Raw genomic sequence first — 18,607 nt, 5'->3', positions numbered from 1 at the left:
TGTATGTTTGCAGTTGTGGTTTGGAACAAAATAGTAGAGCTCTGTGGGCACCTGGGTGGGTTAAGCATCTGCCTTTAGCTCAGGTCATGATTCCGGGGTCCTAGAATCAAGTCCCACATTGCGCTCCCTGCTCAGTGGGGAGTCTGCTTGTCCCTCTTCCTGTGCCCCTCCCCCCACTTGTGCTCTCTCTTGCTCAGTCTCTCAAATAAAATCTTAGAAAGAGATGCCTCGGGGCGCCTGGGTGGCACAGCGGTTAAGCGTCTGCCTTCGGCTCAGGGCGTGATCCCAGCCTTATGGGATCGAGCCCCACATCAGGCTCCTCCTCTATGAGCCTGCTTCTTCCTCTCCCACTCCCCCTGCTTGTGTTCCCTCTCTCGCTGGCTGTCTCTATCTCTGTCAAATAAATAAATAAAAATTTAAAAAAAAAAAAAAAAAAAAAAGAGATGCCTCAGTGGGTCAGTCAGTTGAGCATCTGCCTTTGGCTCTGGTCATGATGGGATCCAGCCCCATGTCAAGCCCCATATTGGGCTCCCTGCTCAGCCGGGAGCCTGCCTCTCCTTTCCCTCTGCCTGCGGCTCTCCCTGCTTGTGTTCTCTTTCTTTCTGTCAAATAAACAAATAAAATAAAAAAATCTTAAAAAAATAATAAAGTTGTTCATATATATTCTGAAAGTTTCTGAACTTGATTTTACCTTAGATCTCTAAAGACCTTATGGAACAAAGCAGACCATAGTTTATGGAACTGTTTGGACTTAGTGAGAGATAGGGACCACATATATAAACTCTGGATTTCCTTTAAAAAAAAAAAAAAAGGATTGTATTTGTTTTAGGGGGAGAGAGCACATGACCACAAGTGGGGGGTGGGGGGAGGGAGAGAAACAGACTCCCCACTGAGCACAGAGCCCCATGTGGGGCTCAATCTCATGACCCTGAGATCATGACCTGATCTGAAATCAAGACTCCGATGCTGGGGCCCCTGGGTGGTTCAGGCGTTAAGCGTCTGTCTGCCTTCGGCTCAGGTCATGATCCCAGGCTCCTGGGATCGAGCCCCGCATCAGGCTCCCTGCTCCGCTGGAAGCCTGCCTTTTCCTCTCCCACTCCCTCTGCTTGTGTTCCCACTCTGGCTGGCTGTCTCTCTCTCTGTCAAGTGACTAAATGAAATCTTCTAAATAAATAAATAAATAAATAAATAAAATCTTAAAAAAAAAAAAAGACTCCGATGCTTAACCAACTGAGCCACCCAGGTGCTCCTAATCTTTCTATATCTAACCATCCGCTTTGTAAAATTTCCTTGATTCCAGTTCAGTTCGTATTTGCATGATCACATATACTTTTAGGTCTCAAATAGAAAGTTTATAAAATACATAAAAGAGGTTAATTTAGATGATAGGTTTTATTCCCATCTGCATGCTTTCATTAAATATACTCTAAATGCTAAATTTGAGGACTTGTTACAGAATGGAGGGTGGTATTCCATACTAATTTAGTTAACATTTCCAGACAAATCAGTATATGAGTTTAGTTAGAATGAACAGAATATTTAATATATATAGGTTGTTGTACCAGTGGTAGATTTATTTACTTGTTTAGAATATCAAGTAATCTATCAGTTTTTCTATAGTGTATTACATTTTTTAAATGTTAGAAATAGGTTTTGTTAGATGATTGCTCTGCTTTTGTTATTCTTGTCTTTCCCCCCATTCTCTGAATTCTTTCTGCAAATGTTAGGAGGAAGGAACCAATAGTGGGTGAGACTATATGGTAGTAATGGTACCCATAGAGCCAGGAGTTCTAGAAGAGTATTATTTTACTGTGTCTTACTCTAGCATAGATGACATATATTATCCTGAGTGGTTACAATTTGGAACCTGCTTTTAAAAATGCTTCTTGTGATACTCGTGGGTCCTGTTATGAAGGGGTGGTACTTACTTGAAATTCATATTAGATTCAGTGGTAATATTTTGATGTTACCGTGTTTTGTTGTGTTGGCATTAAACACCCTCTATCAGCAAGCTTAGAATCAAATCAAAAAATGATCAAAGCAAGAAGGAACTCTTGTCTGATCAGAGCTGAAGTTACTGCTGTGGGCTACCTTATTAGTCTTTGTCTCATGAGTTAGACCTTGTAGGAATATGTTGAAGTAAGTGAAAGCACTAATAAGAAGAGAACACTTCAGTCATATTACCTGTTTTCTCAATTCAGATGATATCTTTGATCACAGAACATTGCTAGTTATATTTGAAACTGCAGGATTCAAAAAAATGAGAAAACCTATTGGGTTCCATATTTTATGACTCTAAATACTATAAAAAATCAAATATTCTCAATATGGAAAGTTATTTTGGAAACTTACAAGGAGCCTTTCTAACAGTTTGAGTCTTCAATTAATTGGCAGTTACAAACAGGGATAATTATAAAGTGGCTCATTGGGAGTGCCTTGAGCTTGCTGTGGCCTGGTGTAACCTGATGTCATGAATAGTTTAAATGAATTGAAGCAACACCATTCACCTGCTAAAAATTTTTTAAAGCTCTTATGTGTGTGTGTATATGATTGGTAACTGCAGACTTGTGTTTATTTAGATTTTTAAAATTGCAGACCTTTTAAGTATCTGTGTAAATAACTGTCAAGTATACCTTGCAAAATACATTGAAATTCCTAAAAAAGGAGGGGAAATTCATTAATAAATATGTGTTTTATTTCTAGTGTCTGCAGAAGCCAAACCTGAGCACAGACACGAAGGACAAGGAGTACAAACCTCATGATATTCCCCAGAGGCAGTCTGTGCAGCCCTCAGAAACATGCCCCCCAGCCCGACGAGCAAAACGCATGAGAGCAGAGGTGAGAGCCTCATGAGGTTGATCAGACGGAATCTTTGAGCCCTTGGACCACTGTCTGTCTGACGCTGGATTTCTCTCACGTGCTCTTCATCGCTTAGAACCTTGTTAACCTCAGAGAAGGATGCTGTTTGTATTCTAGCTTTTACACTTGGGGAGACTGTACTGTCAAAGGGGTAAGGGATTGAAGAATTCTTTCTAGGTTTATGCTGCTTGGACAGACAGCTGCTTTATTAACAGAGTTAGGAAGTGTAGGCGTTCATTGTGATGGTGTTTGGCTTGCCTGTTACCCTCATAAAGTTAGGCAGTGTTTATTGGGGATTAAGGCTAGGGAATAGAGAACTGGGAACTCTTTTCCCCCCCGCCCCCCGAACAGAGGTTAGAGGATAGTGAAAGCTGTTTTTCTCAGAGTTCCTGAAAAGGAGTATGGAATCTATGGGAGACATTTATGCTAAGACAGAAAATAATTAGGCAGCATGGGGGTGGACACATTGAATATATAAGATGAAATGAAAGAACATGAGGGGTGATCAGGAGGAGTGAACAGGAGGAGTGAATCGTTTGCCTCAAGATTTTTCTGCTCTGAGAGGTTTCCCCTGGGAAAGGGAGGAGTTCCCTGGTTACCTTGTTTCATACAGAGGTGTGAAAGTTTGGGGTTCTTGCCTAGGTTGATGGACACGTAAGTGTTAGGAATCAGTGATAATGTATTAGGAACATCTTAGAACTGGGAGGCCTTGTTGCATTAATCGGGTATCTAAATCATTCTCTGGTTATTAGTAATTATTGGTTAAGATGAAAAAGAAAATAGCTATTTTGTTTTCTAAGGAAGTGGATATAAATAGGGGATTATTTTTAACTTAGGTAAGTTAGAAATAGGAAAAAATTTAAGTGACTCCGGTTTTCTAATTAAGACTGCCTCAGAATAGGAAAATAAGATTGTTTGAAGCCCATAAGCATGCTTAGATTTCATTAGTCTAAAAAATTCATTTTTGAGCACTCTTGATCTTTAAATGTGTAAGACATGCACTGGTGCTATGGATGCCTAGGTTTGCCTTGATTGGAGACTTATTGGGTGATGATAGCACCCTGGGGAAGATTTTGTCACCAGTGGACATCCTGAATGAACATGGGCAAAAATGATCAAGTGTAGTTCCACAAACACTTCACAAAAGTTGTTTTGCCTTATCAGTAAGTATTACCGCTTTGAGAAACATTGGAAATTGAGACTGACTTAATGATAGGGGAATCCTTAATAATTTAGTGATGTTAGAAGAATAGCTTTTAATAACAGTTTAATAGAAGAATTAATAGAAAATTATTATGGAAGCCGAGTTTTCTGTAAATGCGAGCCAACTTTGGAAGAAGCCAGCAAACTCTTCTAGGCTAATGAAATTATGATATTTATATAACTTTTAAGGATTTGGCTTAGTGATGATTGAATCAAGCATAAGGTGAGTAGATGAAAACTGGGAAGCTTCTAGGAGGAAAATCAGAGCTGTTCCCAGTGGGGTAATGACACTTCCCCTAATTTGTTCCTGATCCTTTGCTTCTTCCCTATTTTTTGACTTGTCAAAGTGGAGATACTCTTGTAACTTCTAAGATTTTTTCCTTTCTGTAAATAATAGTAATTTTAAGGGTAAATCTCACCTCTGTGGGGAGAGAGAAGTATGTTTTGAATATTTATTTATAAGACAATTTACAAGATTATAGTCACCTGGAGATTTCAGTTGGATTTTAGAAGACTTCTTTTTTAAAAGGAAATATTTATGTATATGACAATTTTTTTAAAGGCCATGAATATTAAAATAGAACCAGAAGAGACAGCAGAAGCCAGAACTCATAACCTGAGAAGACGAATGGGTTGTCCAGCTACAAAATGTGAAAATGGTAAGAAAGTTTATCCGTGAGTAGGAAAGAAGTAAAAAGGAAATCAGTAAAAATAAGTATTCGTTTTTTAAGGAAACATTATAGCAACTATTGAATACTAGTCAGTGAGATGGGTCTTGAAATAAAATCTTGATATGATATGTTACTGTCCTTATTCTTGGAGTTAGTGACCAGTATAAGTAAACATGTGTATTAGAAATATGATCGAGTTTCTCAGCTGTCACTAATTGCTACTTTGAAATTTTGTTAAATGGCATTCATTGAAAAAAGTGATTTATGAGCAACATAGGTGCCTTTGACTGGATATCTGATAAGTTTATTTCAGGAATGGCAGGCAGACATGGTTTCTAAATCTGAATTTTAGTTGATAATTGCTTGGCTGGCCATTGCTCGATGTCAGTCACTGAGAGGTAAGTTCAGGACTCTGAAAAGAGAAGCCCTAAATCCTATATGGGCAGGCACATACAAATGAAGAAGTTATTAAAATTGGTTCTTCTTAGTGTTTGATGAGTTTAGTGGAAAAGCAGCACAATGTAGTGGAAAGTAGGTGGATTTTTAAAAATATAGACCTGAATCTGAATCCTGGCCTAACCACTAATTTTAGTTGTATGAACTTAGATATTTCTTGATTTCTTTTAATGTTTGTTTTATTATCTTTGAAACAGATTTGTTGCAAAAGGTTAAATAATCCATGGAAAGCATTTAGCACAGCACCTGCCTACCATAGGATAGTTCATTAATTGATAGGTACTGTTTTAGCCAAAATTCTGTCTTTGGAGCCAGGAAGTTGGGGTAGTAAGTAGTCATAGGTTATGGAGAGATACTCTATAATGTGGAGGAAGTACAGTTGGCGAATTGTTAGTCTCTTACAGTTAAGGTCAGGAGCAACCTGCTTTCATCAATAGATGTTGTGCCTCGGTAACGTGTTGTTAAGAAGACTATATCTTCAGCTCCTGTTGTAAAAGCCTACAAACCTGAGCAACATCTGCTCTGCTCCTGCATTGAAAAGAAACAAGGAAATTGTGTTTGTGTCCTGTGTGTGCTTGGGGGAGGGAGAGGTGAGAGGTGAGGGAGCAAGGTGTAAGCCAAGTGTAATTCGGGAAGCACTAACTTGGATTGCCTCTTACAGAGAAAGAAATGAAAGGCATCGTCAAGCAAGAACCCATTGAGAAGAAAGAGTACATTGTAGAAAGCGAGAAGGAAAAACCCAAGAGCCGATCTAAAAAAACCACCAATGCTGTGAGTTGACATGTTTAAACACTTTTACCCCTCATTTTAACCTTTTGTGCCTTACTTAGGACTTCTAGCTTAGAGTGTCACAATTGAAAGAACTTTTCATGTCCATTTATAGTGTCAGTTTTTAATCAGGGAAATGTACAAATGCATTATGAAGATAGTAGTAACATATGGGGGGCATTCACAGCCGTTTTTCTGGAGTACATGCAGTTTAGAGACAAATAATGTGAGCTGGATTATATATGGAATGTTCGTAAATCACTAGATCACCTCCAAATGAGCTGAGAGGTAGATCAAAAATCAGGTTGATATTTTCCAACTTTACAACAGGGAAGGAAAAGGAAGATAGGAATAGGAAGGAAAGAAAAGGAAAGGAGTTGGGGGGATAAGAACTGAGGACCCAACAAGAGTTGGAGGACTAGGCCACCATTTACTCAAATGGAAACTTAAAAGTAAAGCTTGAGGACATTACAAAGGATCTGGTTGCTTTTTTTCTTTTTTTTTTTTTTTTTAAAGATTTTATATTTGACAGAGAGAGACAGCCAGTGAGAGAGGGAACACAAGCAGGGGGAGTGGGAGAGGAAGAAGCAGGCTCCCAGCGGAGAAGCCTGATGTGGGGCTCGATCCCAGAATGCTGGGATCACGCCCTGAGCCGAAGGCAGACGCTTAAGGACTGAGCCACCCAGGCGCCCCTGGTTGCTTTTTTTCTTTGTCCCCTTGTGAGAGCTCAGTGAGTAGCTTGACAACAGTGGTTTTTAGTTTGGAATTTGAAATTATTCCAATTAAGTGTTGCATTTCCTCCCCCCCCCCACCGAAAAAAAAAAAGATACAATCAGAAAATGATCAGAACCCAGGTTTTTATTTGCTACAACAAAAAGACTGAAAAAGTGAGATTCCCTGATCAGTTGAGTTCTTGGCTTTCCATATTATTGGGTAATGTATTAGTTTGCAAGAGTAATGTATTAGTAACAAAGTATCACAGACTGATGGGCCTAAACAACAGAATTTATTTTCTCATGGTTCTGGAGGCTGGAAGTCTAAGGTCAAGGTGCTGTAGGGTTGGTTTTTTCCTGAAACCTCTCTCCTTGGCTTGTAGATGGATGTCTCTTCCCTGTCCACGTGGCTTTCCTTTATACCTGTCTAGGTCCTAATCTCTTCTTGAATACTAGTCATATGAATTAGGGCCCATTCATTATGATCTCATTTTACTTTAACCTCTTTAAAGACCCTGGTTCCAAATATGGTCACATTCTGAGGTACTGGGGGTTAAGACGTCAAGATACGAATTTTGGGGGAACAGAGTTCAGCCCATTAACAAGTAATAACTATGTATTATTAACACTGTTTGGGGAACTTCTTAACCATGAATCCTTAATTAGAATATAAAGTAATTTAATGTGGTTAATGAACTTAAACATGGAAAAATTGAATTTTTTTCTTTATAAATTCTATTTTTGGTTAAGCTGGTAATTTATTACTAAACATGTTCTTCTTCTAGAAGATTATCGTTCTCTAAGCTACCAGAAGCTAGATATCTTAGTGACAAACTTTAAAACACACAGATGTGGGGCACCTGGGCAGCACAGTTGGTTGAGTGTCTGACTCCTGATTTTGGCTCAGGTTGTGATCTCATAGGCCGTGGGACGGAGCCCCACTTCTGGCTCCCTGCTCAGCCAGAGTCTGTGGGGATTTTCTCTCCTCTCCCTCTGCCCCTCATGTGCATGTGCACGCGCCTCCTCTCTCTTTCTCTCAGATACTTTTTTTTTTTTTTTTTTTTAAAGGAGAGAGGGGCATGAGAACTGAGATCATGACCTGAGCCAAAATCAAGAGTTGGATGCTTAGGGGCGCCTGGGTGGCTCAGTTGTTAAGCATCTGCCTTCGGCTCAGATCATGATCCAAGGGTCCTGGGATAGAGCCCCGCATCAGGCTCCCTGCTAGGCGGAAAGCCTGGCTCTCCCTCTCACACTCCCCTTGTGTTCCCTCTCTCACTGTCTCTCTCTGTCAAATAAAAAAAAAAAAAACTTAAAAAAAAAAAAAAAAAAAAGAGGTGGACGCTTAACTCACTGAGCCACCCAGCCTCCCCTAAATAAAGATATCTTTAAAAACATACACACACAGCTGAAAAAGTTTTAAGAGTAGATTTTAGTGTTGGGAATGCATTAAGCTTTGTAAAGTATCTTATAAAAGGTGAAGCATTTTTATTTAAAATACCTCTTATGGGGGGGTGATTCATTTTCATTTGAAGGATGGAAAGACTAGATTTTGCCGCTATCCATTTCGTTCTTAGAATTTCATAAAATCGAATGGAGCTCATGCTCCTTTGTTCTGTACCTGTTTTCATTGCAGGTGGATCTGTATGTCTGCCTCTTATGTGGCAGTGGCAACGATGAGGACCGGCTTCTCTTGTGTGATGGGTGTGACGACAGTTACCACACCTTTTGCTTGATCCCCCCTCTCCATGATGTTCCCAAGGGAGACTGGAGGTGTCCTAAGTGTTTGGCTCAGGTAAGAATTAATGGCAGAGATAGCATTTGAAAATTTCCTTCAGAATATTTTTTGTTTGCTTTTGGGTTTTAGATTTAGCAATTGATAACAGTGAGGCTCATGAAAAATAGTGGGCTGGGCCTGATTAGGAAGGAGGTCTTGGCAGTGAGTCCCACAGCTATGCAAGGAGCTAAGAGGCAGAAAAAAATTTTTTAACTACACTTAAAACATTTTTTATTTAAAAAAGCATTGCATGCTCTTTGCAAAATTTCTTAAGACTGAATGACTTAAAAGAGAGTATGATTCAATTGATAGACAAGTTATTTTGATACATGGACATGTATCATGCAGGCTTTTTTCTGTTTTAAACACTACATAAGTAATTTTACTAATCTGTTTTTAAAAATATATAAATAAAATATAACTGTATATATAAATATTCTTTTTACCTTTTTTTTTTTTTTTCTTCTTTTCGGCAGGAGTGTAGTAAGCCACAAGAAGCATTTGGCTTTGAACAAGCAGCCAGGGACTATACCCTCCGTACTTTTGGGGAAATGGCGGATGCGTTCAAATCTGATTATTTCAACATGCCAGTCCATGTATGTACATACATACTGCTTTGATTTGGAATTTTAATAACTTTTAGAAAAAGGTATATCTGAAGACAGTTTCACCTGGCACTTATTTTTGATAATCATTATCATACACAATGAAACCTTTAATTTGTTGAATGGGTATTAAAATTCCACATATGTTAAAATGCATTCTGAGTTTTCACTTGATTTCTCTAAAGATGGCCTTTTCCACATGAATCATAGAGCAGCAGTAGCAGGTTTTTAATAAAGGAAATCATCAGGAATCCTTCTAGTCCAACAAATGTAATTTAAAGAAAACTTCACAATTTATTGAATGACTCCAATGTGCCAATCCTGCTGTGCACTGAGAACACATTTGTATATTATAAGTTAGTATCGTAAACTTGAGGATGAGTTCATTTAAAATTCTCCCTTATGCTCTTAGAAGCAAGCATAAACATGTTTCGTTCAGCATTTAACATTCTGTCAAGTGAGTACACCAGAATTAAATGGTTTTCTGCCCTAATTCTGGACACTTAAGCTGTGTTTTTTCTCACTTACCAACAAAGTGCTATAGCAGACGCTTCACACATGTAGATCTCTGTAGTTGGATTATTTTCTTGGGATGCTTATTGAGGTCAAATGAGAGTATTCATCTATTCTCCCCTCCGTAATGGCTGTATCATTTATGGGAACCCAGAAATGTGTGTGTGAACTCGTTTTTCCATGACAGCACTAACATAAGCTGTTAAGTTACTTAAAATGTTTGCTTACTTAATGGGCTTATAAATTCAAGTTATACTCCATTTGAATTTTGTTCTTTTGACCCCTCGTACATTGTATGATTTCCCGGTATGTTTGCTTAACCAGTCCTGGTGGTGTGCATATTTAAGGCATGTAAGTCACTTTTCTCTAGACTTGCAGCAGATTAACAGCAGATCCTAGACATACAGTCTGGTGGCTCCTTATACTATGCATGCGGCTACAAAGTAATTGCTCTTTTGTTCATATTTTGCACTCTTTTTTCATCGTGGTTGTCTGCATTACTCTCAGCTAGGTCTAGTGCAAGGAGTGAAAGGATGGAGTCAGGTGATGTGTTTGAATACATCTCAAAGGATGAAGTGTCATTCAGACACAGCTATTATTACTGTATAATGGTCAACCAAGTTATATATTGTATTTCTCACACACAAGAACATCTTCAGGTTCTGGTTGTCAGAATTTTGCTTTCCTTGACTTCCTTTTAGTGTAGTGGCCAGGTTGGTGATAGAGGAACATGAATTCTTAATCAGTACTTACTTTTTTAGTTATGAGATTGCTTTTAGAAAATAATGTCCATGTCTAAATTGCCTGGGATCCATTGTGGAATGTTATGTTATGGATATAATTTTCCTTAGGATGTTGTCCTGTGATTCCTGTCACTTAGCTAATCTCTTCAGATTGGTCATGGGTAGTTTGTGAGTGTCTGAAAATTCAGTTTTTGTCTTCTTCATTGTTTTGTTTCCAGATGGTTCCCACAGAACTAGTTGAGAAAGAATTTTGGCGACTGGTAAGCACTATTGAAGAGGATGTCACTGTAGAATATGGAGCCGATATCGCCTCAAAAGAATTTGGCAGTGGCTTCCCTGTCCGAGATGGGAAAATCAAACTGTCACCTGAGGAGGAGGTAGGCTCTAGCTGTGAGGCACTTCTGTTTCAAGCAGAGACCTGTGTTTAAAGCTAATAGTTCAGCATATCCTTATCTAAAGGGCATAGTACGGGATTAATAGCCTTACTGCAAACATATATGTAGTTGGAACTTGAATTATTAATTAAAATTCTGTTTGGTTGGCTTGAAATAATTTATGATAACTTTCAGCACATTTTTGATTACCAGATTCTTAAAAAAACATTATTTATTTATTTGAGAGAGAGAGAGAGCATGAGCAGGGGAGAGAGGCAGAGGGAGAGAGAGAAGCTGAGCAGGGAGCCTGACACGGGGCTCTTGTCAGGATCCCAGGACCCTGAGATCATGACCTGAGCCAAAACCAAGAGTTGGACACTTAACTGAATGAGCCAACCAGGCACCCCTGATTACCAGATTTTTAATGATTTGAAGAAAAGTAGAAAGAGCCCACAGAAGAATTCTAGTCCCAGCTGTTCAACTACATTGTGATGATATGGGGAGATTACTTAACCTCCCTTTGCCTTCAGTCTATAACTGTGGTATCACCTTCTGAAGAAAATTTGAGGGATTTGGACCAGATCTAAATTTATCTTTAAACTTACAGTGTTCATGAGTTTATTATTTTCCACAGTAGCAAACTTCTAGGAAGGTTTCTATTTCTATCTTAGTATGAAGTCAAATTTTTAAAAATCTTCCTGAAATCTGACATATACATAGAAAAGTACATAATCACGTGCACACCTTGATGAATTTTCACAAACTGAATACACCCGTGTAACCAGCACTAGAACAAGAATTATGACATTACCAGTTATTACCAGACCTTACCACAGAAGTTCCCCTTTTGTTCTCCCTCTTTCACTACTTTCCTTGTCTCAGGACAACCACTATCCTGACTTATAACACCATAGATTAGTTTGCCTGTTTTTGAACTCGATATAAAGGGACTCATACTGTGTATTTCCTCCACAGCCAGCACAAGAGGAGGGTGGGCAGATACAAAAGTATATACTATATGAATCTATTTATATAAAGCTCAAAACTGAGCAGAAGTAATCTGTGGGCATCTAAGAAGTTTACATAGTGGTCTCCCCTCCTTTTCAGCGACCCCAACCTTTTTATTTTGAAGGAGACTGTTATCATCAGTCAGCTTTTTGAAACATTGCGAATCTAAAGTGTTATCATGTATGCTAAACCTTTATACCGTTTTTGTTTCCTTTTTAGGAGTATCTTGATAGTGGCTGGAATTTGAACAATATGCCAGTAATGGAGCAGTCTGTCCTTGCTCACATTACTGCTGATATATGTGGCATGAAACTTCCTTGGTTGTATGTGGGAATGTGCTTTTCTTCATTCTGTTGGCATATTGAAGACCACTGGAGCTATTCAATTAACTACCTACACTGGTAAGAAGTTCCACATAACCTATGAATAGTATGCAAGCTGGGCTGGAAACTTTTTTCTTTTTTTTTTAAAGATTTTATTTATTTATTCGACAGAGAGAGAGACAGCCAGCGAGAGAGGGAACACAAGCAGGGGGAGTGGGAGAGGAAGAAAGAGGCTCATAGCGGAGGAGCGTGACGTGGGGCTCGATCCCATAACGCTGGGATCACGCCCTGAGCCTAAGGCAGACGCTTAACCGCTGTGCCACCCAGGCGCCCCTGGAAACTTTTTAAATGTGTCTGAAGAGTAACGAACTGTTTTTTCCTTAAGTTTTCACTACTGTTGAATCAGGCATCTTAACAAGTTAAGGCAGTGGTTCTTAAGGATTCCTAGGAAATCCATAAATCCCCTAAAATTGCACACACACTAATTTTCAAGTATAACATGTTTTGGGGGGAGGGGGATAGACAGCTGTTGGTGAAAGAAGCCTTTACTCATGCAGAAATTAAAAAGCCCTGAACGTTGCTTTTACTGTGGCAAAATCCCATTCTGTGACAGTGGCAGCCCAGATACCCTTTGGAAGAGTCGTGGAATATGGATCCCAGAGTGTCCTCCAGGTGTTTGGGACTGCCAGCTTCTGTTTTGTTGTGCTGAATTCTGGCATCATTGCACATAGTAGAATGGGCTTCATCTGTGCATGTGTGCATGGAGGCAGGGTGCAGATATTCAGACTTTTTTACTTTTTAAACTCTTTAGCCAAACCATTTCTTCTTTCACATCTGTTTTTACCCCCTCCATTTCCTTTGCTTTTCTAAGTACGGAAATACTTGAAGATCTGTAACACGCTTAAATCCCCACACAAGGAATTTGAGGATGTGCCACAAGAAAGAGAGAGCCGGGAAATATATGTGGAGCATCAGTTCTGCCTCCCTAGGCAATTGCTCCCAGCTGTAAAATGAAGATTATATTTACCATACCTCACAGGGATGTTACAGATTAATTGGTCGACAGTTTAAAGTGCATTGAAGAATAAGAGCTCTTTAGAAATGCTAATTGCCTTATTAGTGTTTGATTTAACCTCGCCTGTCAGAATGGACAAGGGAAAAGGAAGATGGAGAGTTGCCATCCCTTGTCAGTTGCTATAAGAAATTTTGGTAACCACATACCCTGCAGCTAACGTGATATCTTGTATTCTTAGAAATTCTAGATATTTACATTTTCTAAAGAGTCAGATAAGAATGGGAGGGAGGAGAGGGACCTCAGATGGAAAGTCTTGAATTTAAACTCTATACTTGAAGGGAGGAAATGCATCACATATGTTCAGATCACATTTCTAATGACACTTACTCAGTTTAAACATTTCCTTTGTAGCGTAATCTTACAAAGCAGGGTCTGAAAAATATGACTTGTTAACCATTTTGTTTGTGTTAGTGTTGCAGACTGATTTTTTTCTCTAATGAAATTTCATGTTTATGTATTTCTTGAAATTGATTTATTTTTACAATCTGTTCACAGGGGTGAGCCAAAAACCTGGTATGGAGTCCCGGGGTATGCTGCCGAGCAGCTAGAAAATGTAATGAAGAAACTAGCTCCAGAGCTCTTTGTGTCCCAGCCAGATCTTCTCCATCAGCTTGTGACCATCATGAACCCCAATACCCTGATGACTCATGAAGTGCCTGTATGTTCTGGGTCAATTCTCCTGTATTCAGGGTTAATTCACCACTTCTCTTCCCTGTTACTTAGTTTTTTATAAAGTTGGTTTAGTTATGTGTGTTCCATACCATAACTGGATAGCAGAAACAGCTGTTTGGTAGAATTTGATACTATATTGCAATAAGCCAGTAGGACTGGATTCTCAGACACCATAAAAACTAATTTGTTGCAGCTAATAACTAGGTTGCTAAGGAGCCATATTTTGCAAATACTAAGTGTGATCCTTTCTTTTTTTTTTTTTTCAGTGTCTGATTTAGGCTTTCTAAACTATAGTTTTTCCTTATAACTTCAATCTTTCAGTGCAACAAAACAAAAATCTCAATGTTATTTGTCTGTATAAATTACTGTTAAAATGTCTAGGTTCTGTTACAATTAGATCTAAACTCTAGTGTCAGAATCCTTCATGCTCTGTCCATACTTAAAAAAATAATTTATGGAATCTACATGAACTTAATTTTGGATGATAAACTGAAATGATTTACATGCTTGGTAGATACTAGTTATACCGCCACCCCTAGTCAAGCTTGCTTATTTATTTATTTATTTTTAAGATTTTATCCATTTGAGAGAGGGAGAGCGCACGTGTGCACAAGTTGGGGGGAGGGGCAGAGGGAGAGGGAGAAGCAGACTCTCCATTGAGTGGGGAGCCTCAACATGGGGGGGCTCCATCCCAGGACCCTGAGGTCATGACCTGAGCCAAAGGCAGCTGCTTAACTGACTGAGGCACCCAGGTGCCCCTAAAGAGAAAATTCATTTCAAGCTCTTGAGCTTGGATTTAAGGCTATCTACTCTAGACTGAAAGGTTCTGTTGGTGTTATGGCCTCTGAGGTTGCTGTACAGTGACACTTACTTGTACACTGGCTTCCTGTTGGAGAATGCTCTGAAGATATTTTGGGAGGCCACACTGAAGTGTTTGAAGTTGAGGGTTCCATCTCAGTTAGCTAAGTCAAATGTAAGCGATACATTTACTGTGCTACAGTGAAGTCCTGATGTTGCTGTGACCTGAATTTCATGCTTTGGGGTTCACAGGCTAGTAAATGGGGGCAGATGGAAAGGATTTTTCTTTGAGGGATTATAAATTATTCATGGACAATAGCTTGGAAAATAATGACCAGTAACTACCAAAATGCCACCGTCTCCTCGTTGGTATTTTTCACATTGATTTCCCCCCCCATATTGATTGATCTTTCTGGTTTGTTGTAAGTAGCTTGCCCTAAATGGGACCTCTGGCCATGGTTCTCACTTATTAAATTGAGGAACCCTTGGGGCTTGATTCTCGACCACAGAGATGGATAAGTGAACCTGTGCATTTGGGGACTCAAAACAATTTAAGGGGAAAGGCAGATAATGTTTACACAGATAATGGCATGGTGCTGTGGTTTGACAGTGTTGTCAACTCGGAGGCTGACCCATTAACTCTATGGAGAATTAGAAAGAACCCATAATATTTGAACTAAGACTTGGATCTCTAATAAGGAATATTTTTGGCAGATTTGGGGTGGAAGGGAGGAAGTACTCCCAGTAGAAGGCACTGTGCTCATATGGTCTTAAAACTTCTGACTACATCTGAACCCTGAATGGCAGGTTCCAATACACATGGCTGCTCCTCACCCCCCAGAGTTTCTTGTTCTGTTGGTCTGGGCAACAACTCGCATTTCCAGCAAGTTCCCAGTTAGTGTTGATACTTTTAGTCCGGAAACTACATTTTGGATGACCACTGATGGAGAGAGATATATTGAAGAGATACTTAATTTTCTTATTTCATAAGTTCAGTCTGAGGATTTGTGTGCCTAGAGCAATATAGGTTTTTTAATTAAAAGTTTATTGAAGTAGGGTTGACATACATCATTAGTTTCAGTTATACATCATAGTGATTTGGCAGTTCTATACATTGTGAAATGCTCACTATAGTAAGTGTGGTTACCATCTGTCACCATACAAAGTTATTATTGATTATATTCCCTATGCTGTACATTCGTCCTTGGGACTTACTTATTTTTATTATTTTTTTTTTATAACTGGAAGTTTGTACCTCTTAATTCCCTTCCCCATGCCCCCCCCCCCCCCCCCCCACTTTTCCCCATCCCTTCGTTTTGTTTTTTAGATTCCACAGAAAAATGAAATCATACTATTTTTCTTGCTCTGACTTATTTCACTTAGCATAATATTCTCTGGGTCCATCCATGTTGTTGTAAATGGCAAGATTTCTGTCTTTTTTTAATGGCCGAGTAGTATTCCTTTTTATATTTATACCACATCTTTATTCATTCATCTATCGGTCAACACTTCACGTTGCTTCCGTTATCTTGGCCATTGTAAATAATGCTTCACTGAACCCCGGAACACATATTTCCACAGTGGCTGCACCGATTTACATTGCCACCAGCAGTGTGCAAAGGCTCCCTTTTCTCCCCATCCTCACCAAGACTTGTTATTTCTTTGTCTTTTTGATGTTAACCATTCTAATAGATGTGAGGTGATCTCTCACTGTGGTTTTGATTGGCATTTTCCTGGTGATTAGTGATGTCGAGCGTCTTTTCATGTCCCTGCTGGCCATCTGTGTATCTTCTTTGGCAAAATGTCTATTCAGGTCTATTTTAAATTTTTTTAAAATTATTATTACTAATATTACTATTGTAATTATTTTTTGGTGTTGAGTTGTAGGAGTTCTTTATTCTGGATATTAACCCCTTCATTGGATGTATCATTTGCAAATGTCTTCTCCCATTCAGTAGCTTGCCTTTTCATTTTTATTGAGGTTTCCTTTGCTGTGCAACAGCTTTTTAGCTTGTTGTAGTCCCAGTAGTTTATTTTTGCTTGTTTACCTTGCCTGAGGAGACCTATCCCGAAAAATGTTGCTAAGGCTGATGTCCAAGAGATTGCTGCCTTACTTACTACAGGTGTTTCTTGAGTGGGTGGTGGGAAAAGGGGAATTGTTGGAGGAAGGTAAGTTTGAGGCTTAAATCAACATCTCTTCAAGATCTCTTTATGTGGTGGGGGCCTGGATGGCCCCGTCGTTGAGCGTCTGCCTTCAGCTCAGGGAGTGATCCCAGGGTCCTGGGATTGAGCCTCGCATCAGGCTCCCTGCTCTTCTGGGAGCCTGCTTCTTCCTCTCCCACTCCCCCTGCTTGTGTTCCCTCTCTTGCTGGCTGTCTCTCTCTCTCTGTGTCAAATAAATAAATAAAAGATCTTAAAAAAAAAAAAAAAAGAAAATCTCTTTATGGGAAGACATAGTTGAAAAACAGTAGAATTTCCTTAATTGGTGGTAGGAGATGCTATTTTGGTATAATAATATTAGAATATTCTTAATTGTAGTTATGTTTAGTTGTGTCCTAATCCTGGATGCAGCTGAATTTTTGTAGTAAAAAGCCTAGTAACCCACGTTTTCTGTTCAGATACTAATTAACCCCTATAATCTGGGATACTACTCCATCTTGTGGCAGAATTGAGTATCTCTCTGGTTATTTTACTATAATTCTTTTCGTTAGCTCACTTTTAATTGGAAGAAAGCTTCCCCTTCTGGAGAATCATGTGATAGTCTGTGTCCATACTGTCTTTCATGAATGTCACTAAAAATGCCCAATTTCTGTCTCTTTAGGTTTACCGAACTAATCAGTGTGCTGGGGAGTTCGTGATTACATTTCCAAGAGCCTACCACAGTGGTTTTAATCAAGGTTTTAATTTTGCTGAGGCTGTTAACTTCTGCACTGTTGATTGGGTATGTAATTATGACTTAGTGAGCCTTTTCAAATGTATTGTTTTCCCGCGGAAATGGTATATAATACTTTAAACGCTTTCATGTGTGGTTGCTTAAGCCTGTTGCTCCTCAGATAGCTGGTCTACAAATTGTTTACCATCCGCAGTGGGTAGAGCTCTTGGCACCACGCTGTAAATCAAGCCTGTACTAACTAAGCACCCTGCTTGGTTCAGCTGATGAGTTTTTCTTCTGTAAAAGTGAGGCTTGAGGAATAAATGAGGCTGTTGTACATTTTGGGCAAAATTCAGTATCTCGTTGCAAACTCCTAACAAAGAGTTCTGTCTTAAGACTATACAACACTAGCTGAAATTACCTACAACACAGCAATTTTTAATGATGCATTTGGTTTTTAGTTGTAAGGTAGAATTTTTGTATTAGTATTAATACTTTTTGTTTACATGAAAATATCTCGTTTAAGTGTGTGATGTTAAACTTAATGCATTATAACCTTGTTTCAGGGCTTTACTGAGTAAGAGTACTACCTGTATCTAAAATTATTTTCCATAATGTAGTTTGGAGCATCATTGTTCCCTGAAGTAAGTTTAACCACACCAGTTCAGCATAGTTGTTTCAGGAAAGGTGTAAATTGACATGTCCATTTAGATTGTACATTGTTCTGGACATTAATACATTGTTAATGTATTGGTTTTTTTTTTTAAGTGTCTTTATTTATTTTATTAGTCTCTGTACCCAACATGGGGCTGGAAATCATGACCCCAAGATCAAGAGTTGCATGCTCTTTGGACTGAGCCAGCCAGACACCACCGTACATTGGGTCTTTTATTTTTTTTATTTTATTATTTTATTTTTTTAAAGATTTTATTTATTCACTTGATAGAGATAGAGACAGCCAGAGAGAGAAGGAACACAAGCAGGGGGAATGGGACAGGAAGAAGCAGGCTCAGAGCGGAGGAGCCTGATGTGGGGCTCGATCCCATAACGCCGGGATCACGGCCTGAGCCGAAGGCAGACGCTCAACTGCTGTGCCACCCAGGTGCCCCACATTGGGTCTTTTATTTTTTTTATTTATTTTATTTTTTTTTAAAGATTTTATTTATTTATTGACAGAGAT

At 39.0% G+C, this 18,607-nt stretch overlaps 1 protein-coding gene across 1 annotated transcript in view; it reads left to right on the top strand.

The window, feature by feature from the left end:
• The window catches only part of KDM5B (lysine demethylase 5B), a 51,579-nt gene that overhangs the window by 9,579 nt on the left and 23,393 nt on the right, over positions 1 to 18,607 (top strand). Inside the window, exons 6-14 of the mRNA XM_034667660.1 lie at positions 2,704 to 2,838; positions 4,625 to 4,721; positions 5,851 to 5,960; positions 8,304 to 8,462; positions 8,921 to 9,040; positions 10,524 to 10,682; positions 11,907 to 12,088; positions 13,581 to 13,743; positions 17,377 to 17,496. Coding sequence (XP_034523551.1) covers positions 2,704 to 2,838; positions 4,625 to 4,721; positions 5,851 to 5,960; positions 8,304 to 8,462; positions 8,921 to 9,040; positions 10,524 to 10,682; positions 11,907 to 12,088; positions 13,581 to 13,743; positions 17,377 to 17,496 — 1,245 coding nt within the window. The remainder of the gene's footprint in view (positions 1 to 2,703; positions 2,839 to 4,624; positions 4,722 to 5,850; positions 5,961 to 8,303; positions 8,463 to 8,920; positions 9,041 to 10,523; positions 10,683 to 11,906; positions 12,089 to 13,580; positions 13,744 to 17,376; positions 17,497 to 18,607) is intronic.

This window comes from Ailuropoda melanoleuca, chromosome 8 (assembly GCF_002007445.2).
Source record: "Ailuropoda melanoleuca isolate Jingjing chromosome 8, ASM200744v2, whole genome shotgun sequence".
In the NCBI taxonomy this organism is placed as follows: domain Eukaryota; kingdom Metazoa; phylum Chordata; class Mammalia; order Carnivora; family Ursidae; genus Ailuropoda; species Ailuropoda melanoleuca.
Note: the sequence above shows the minus strand (reverse complement) of the source record. Positions and strands in the feature narration are given on the sequence as shown.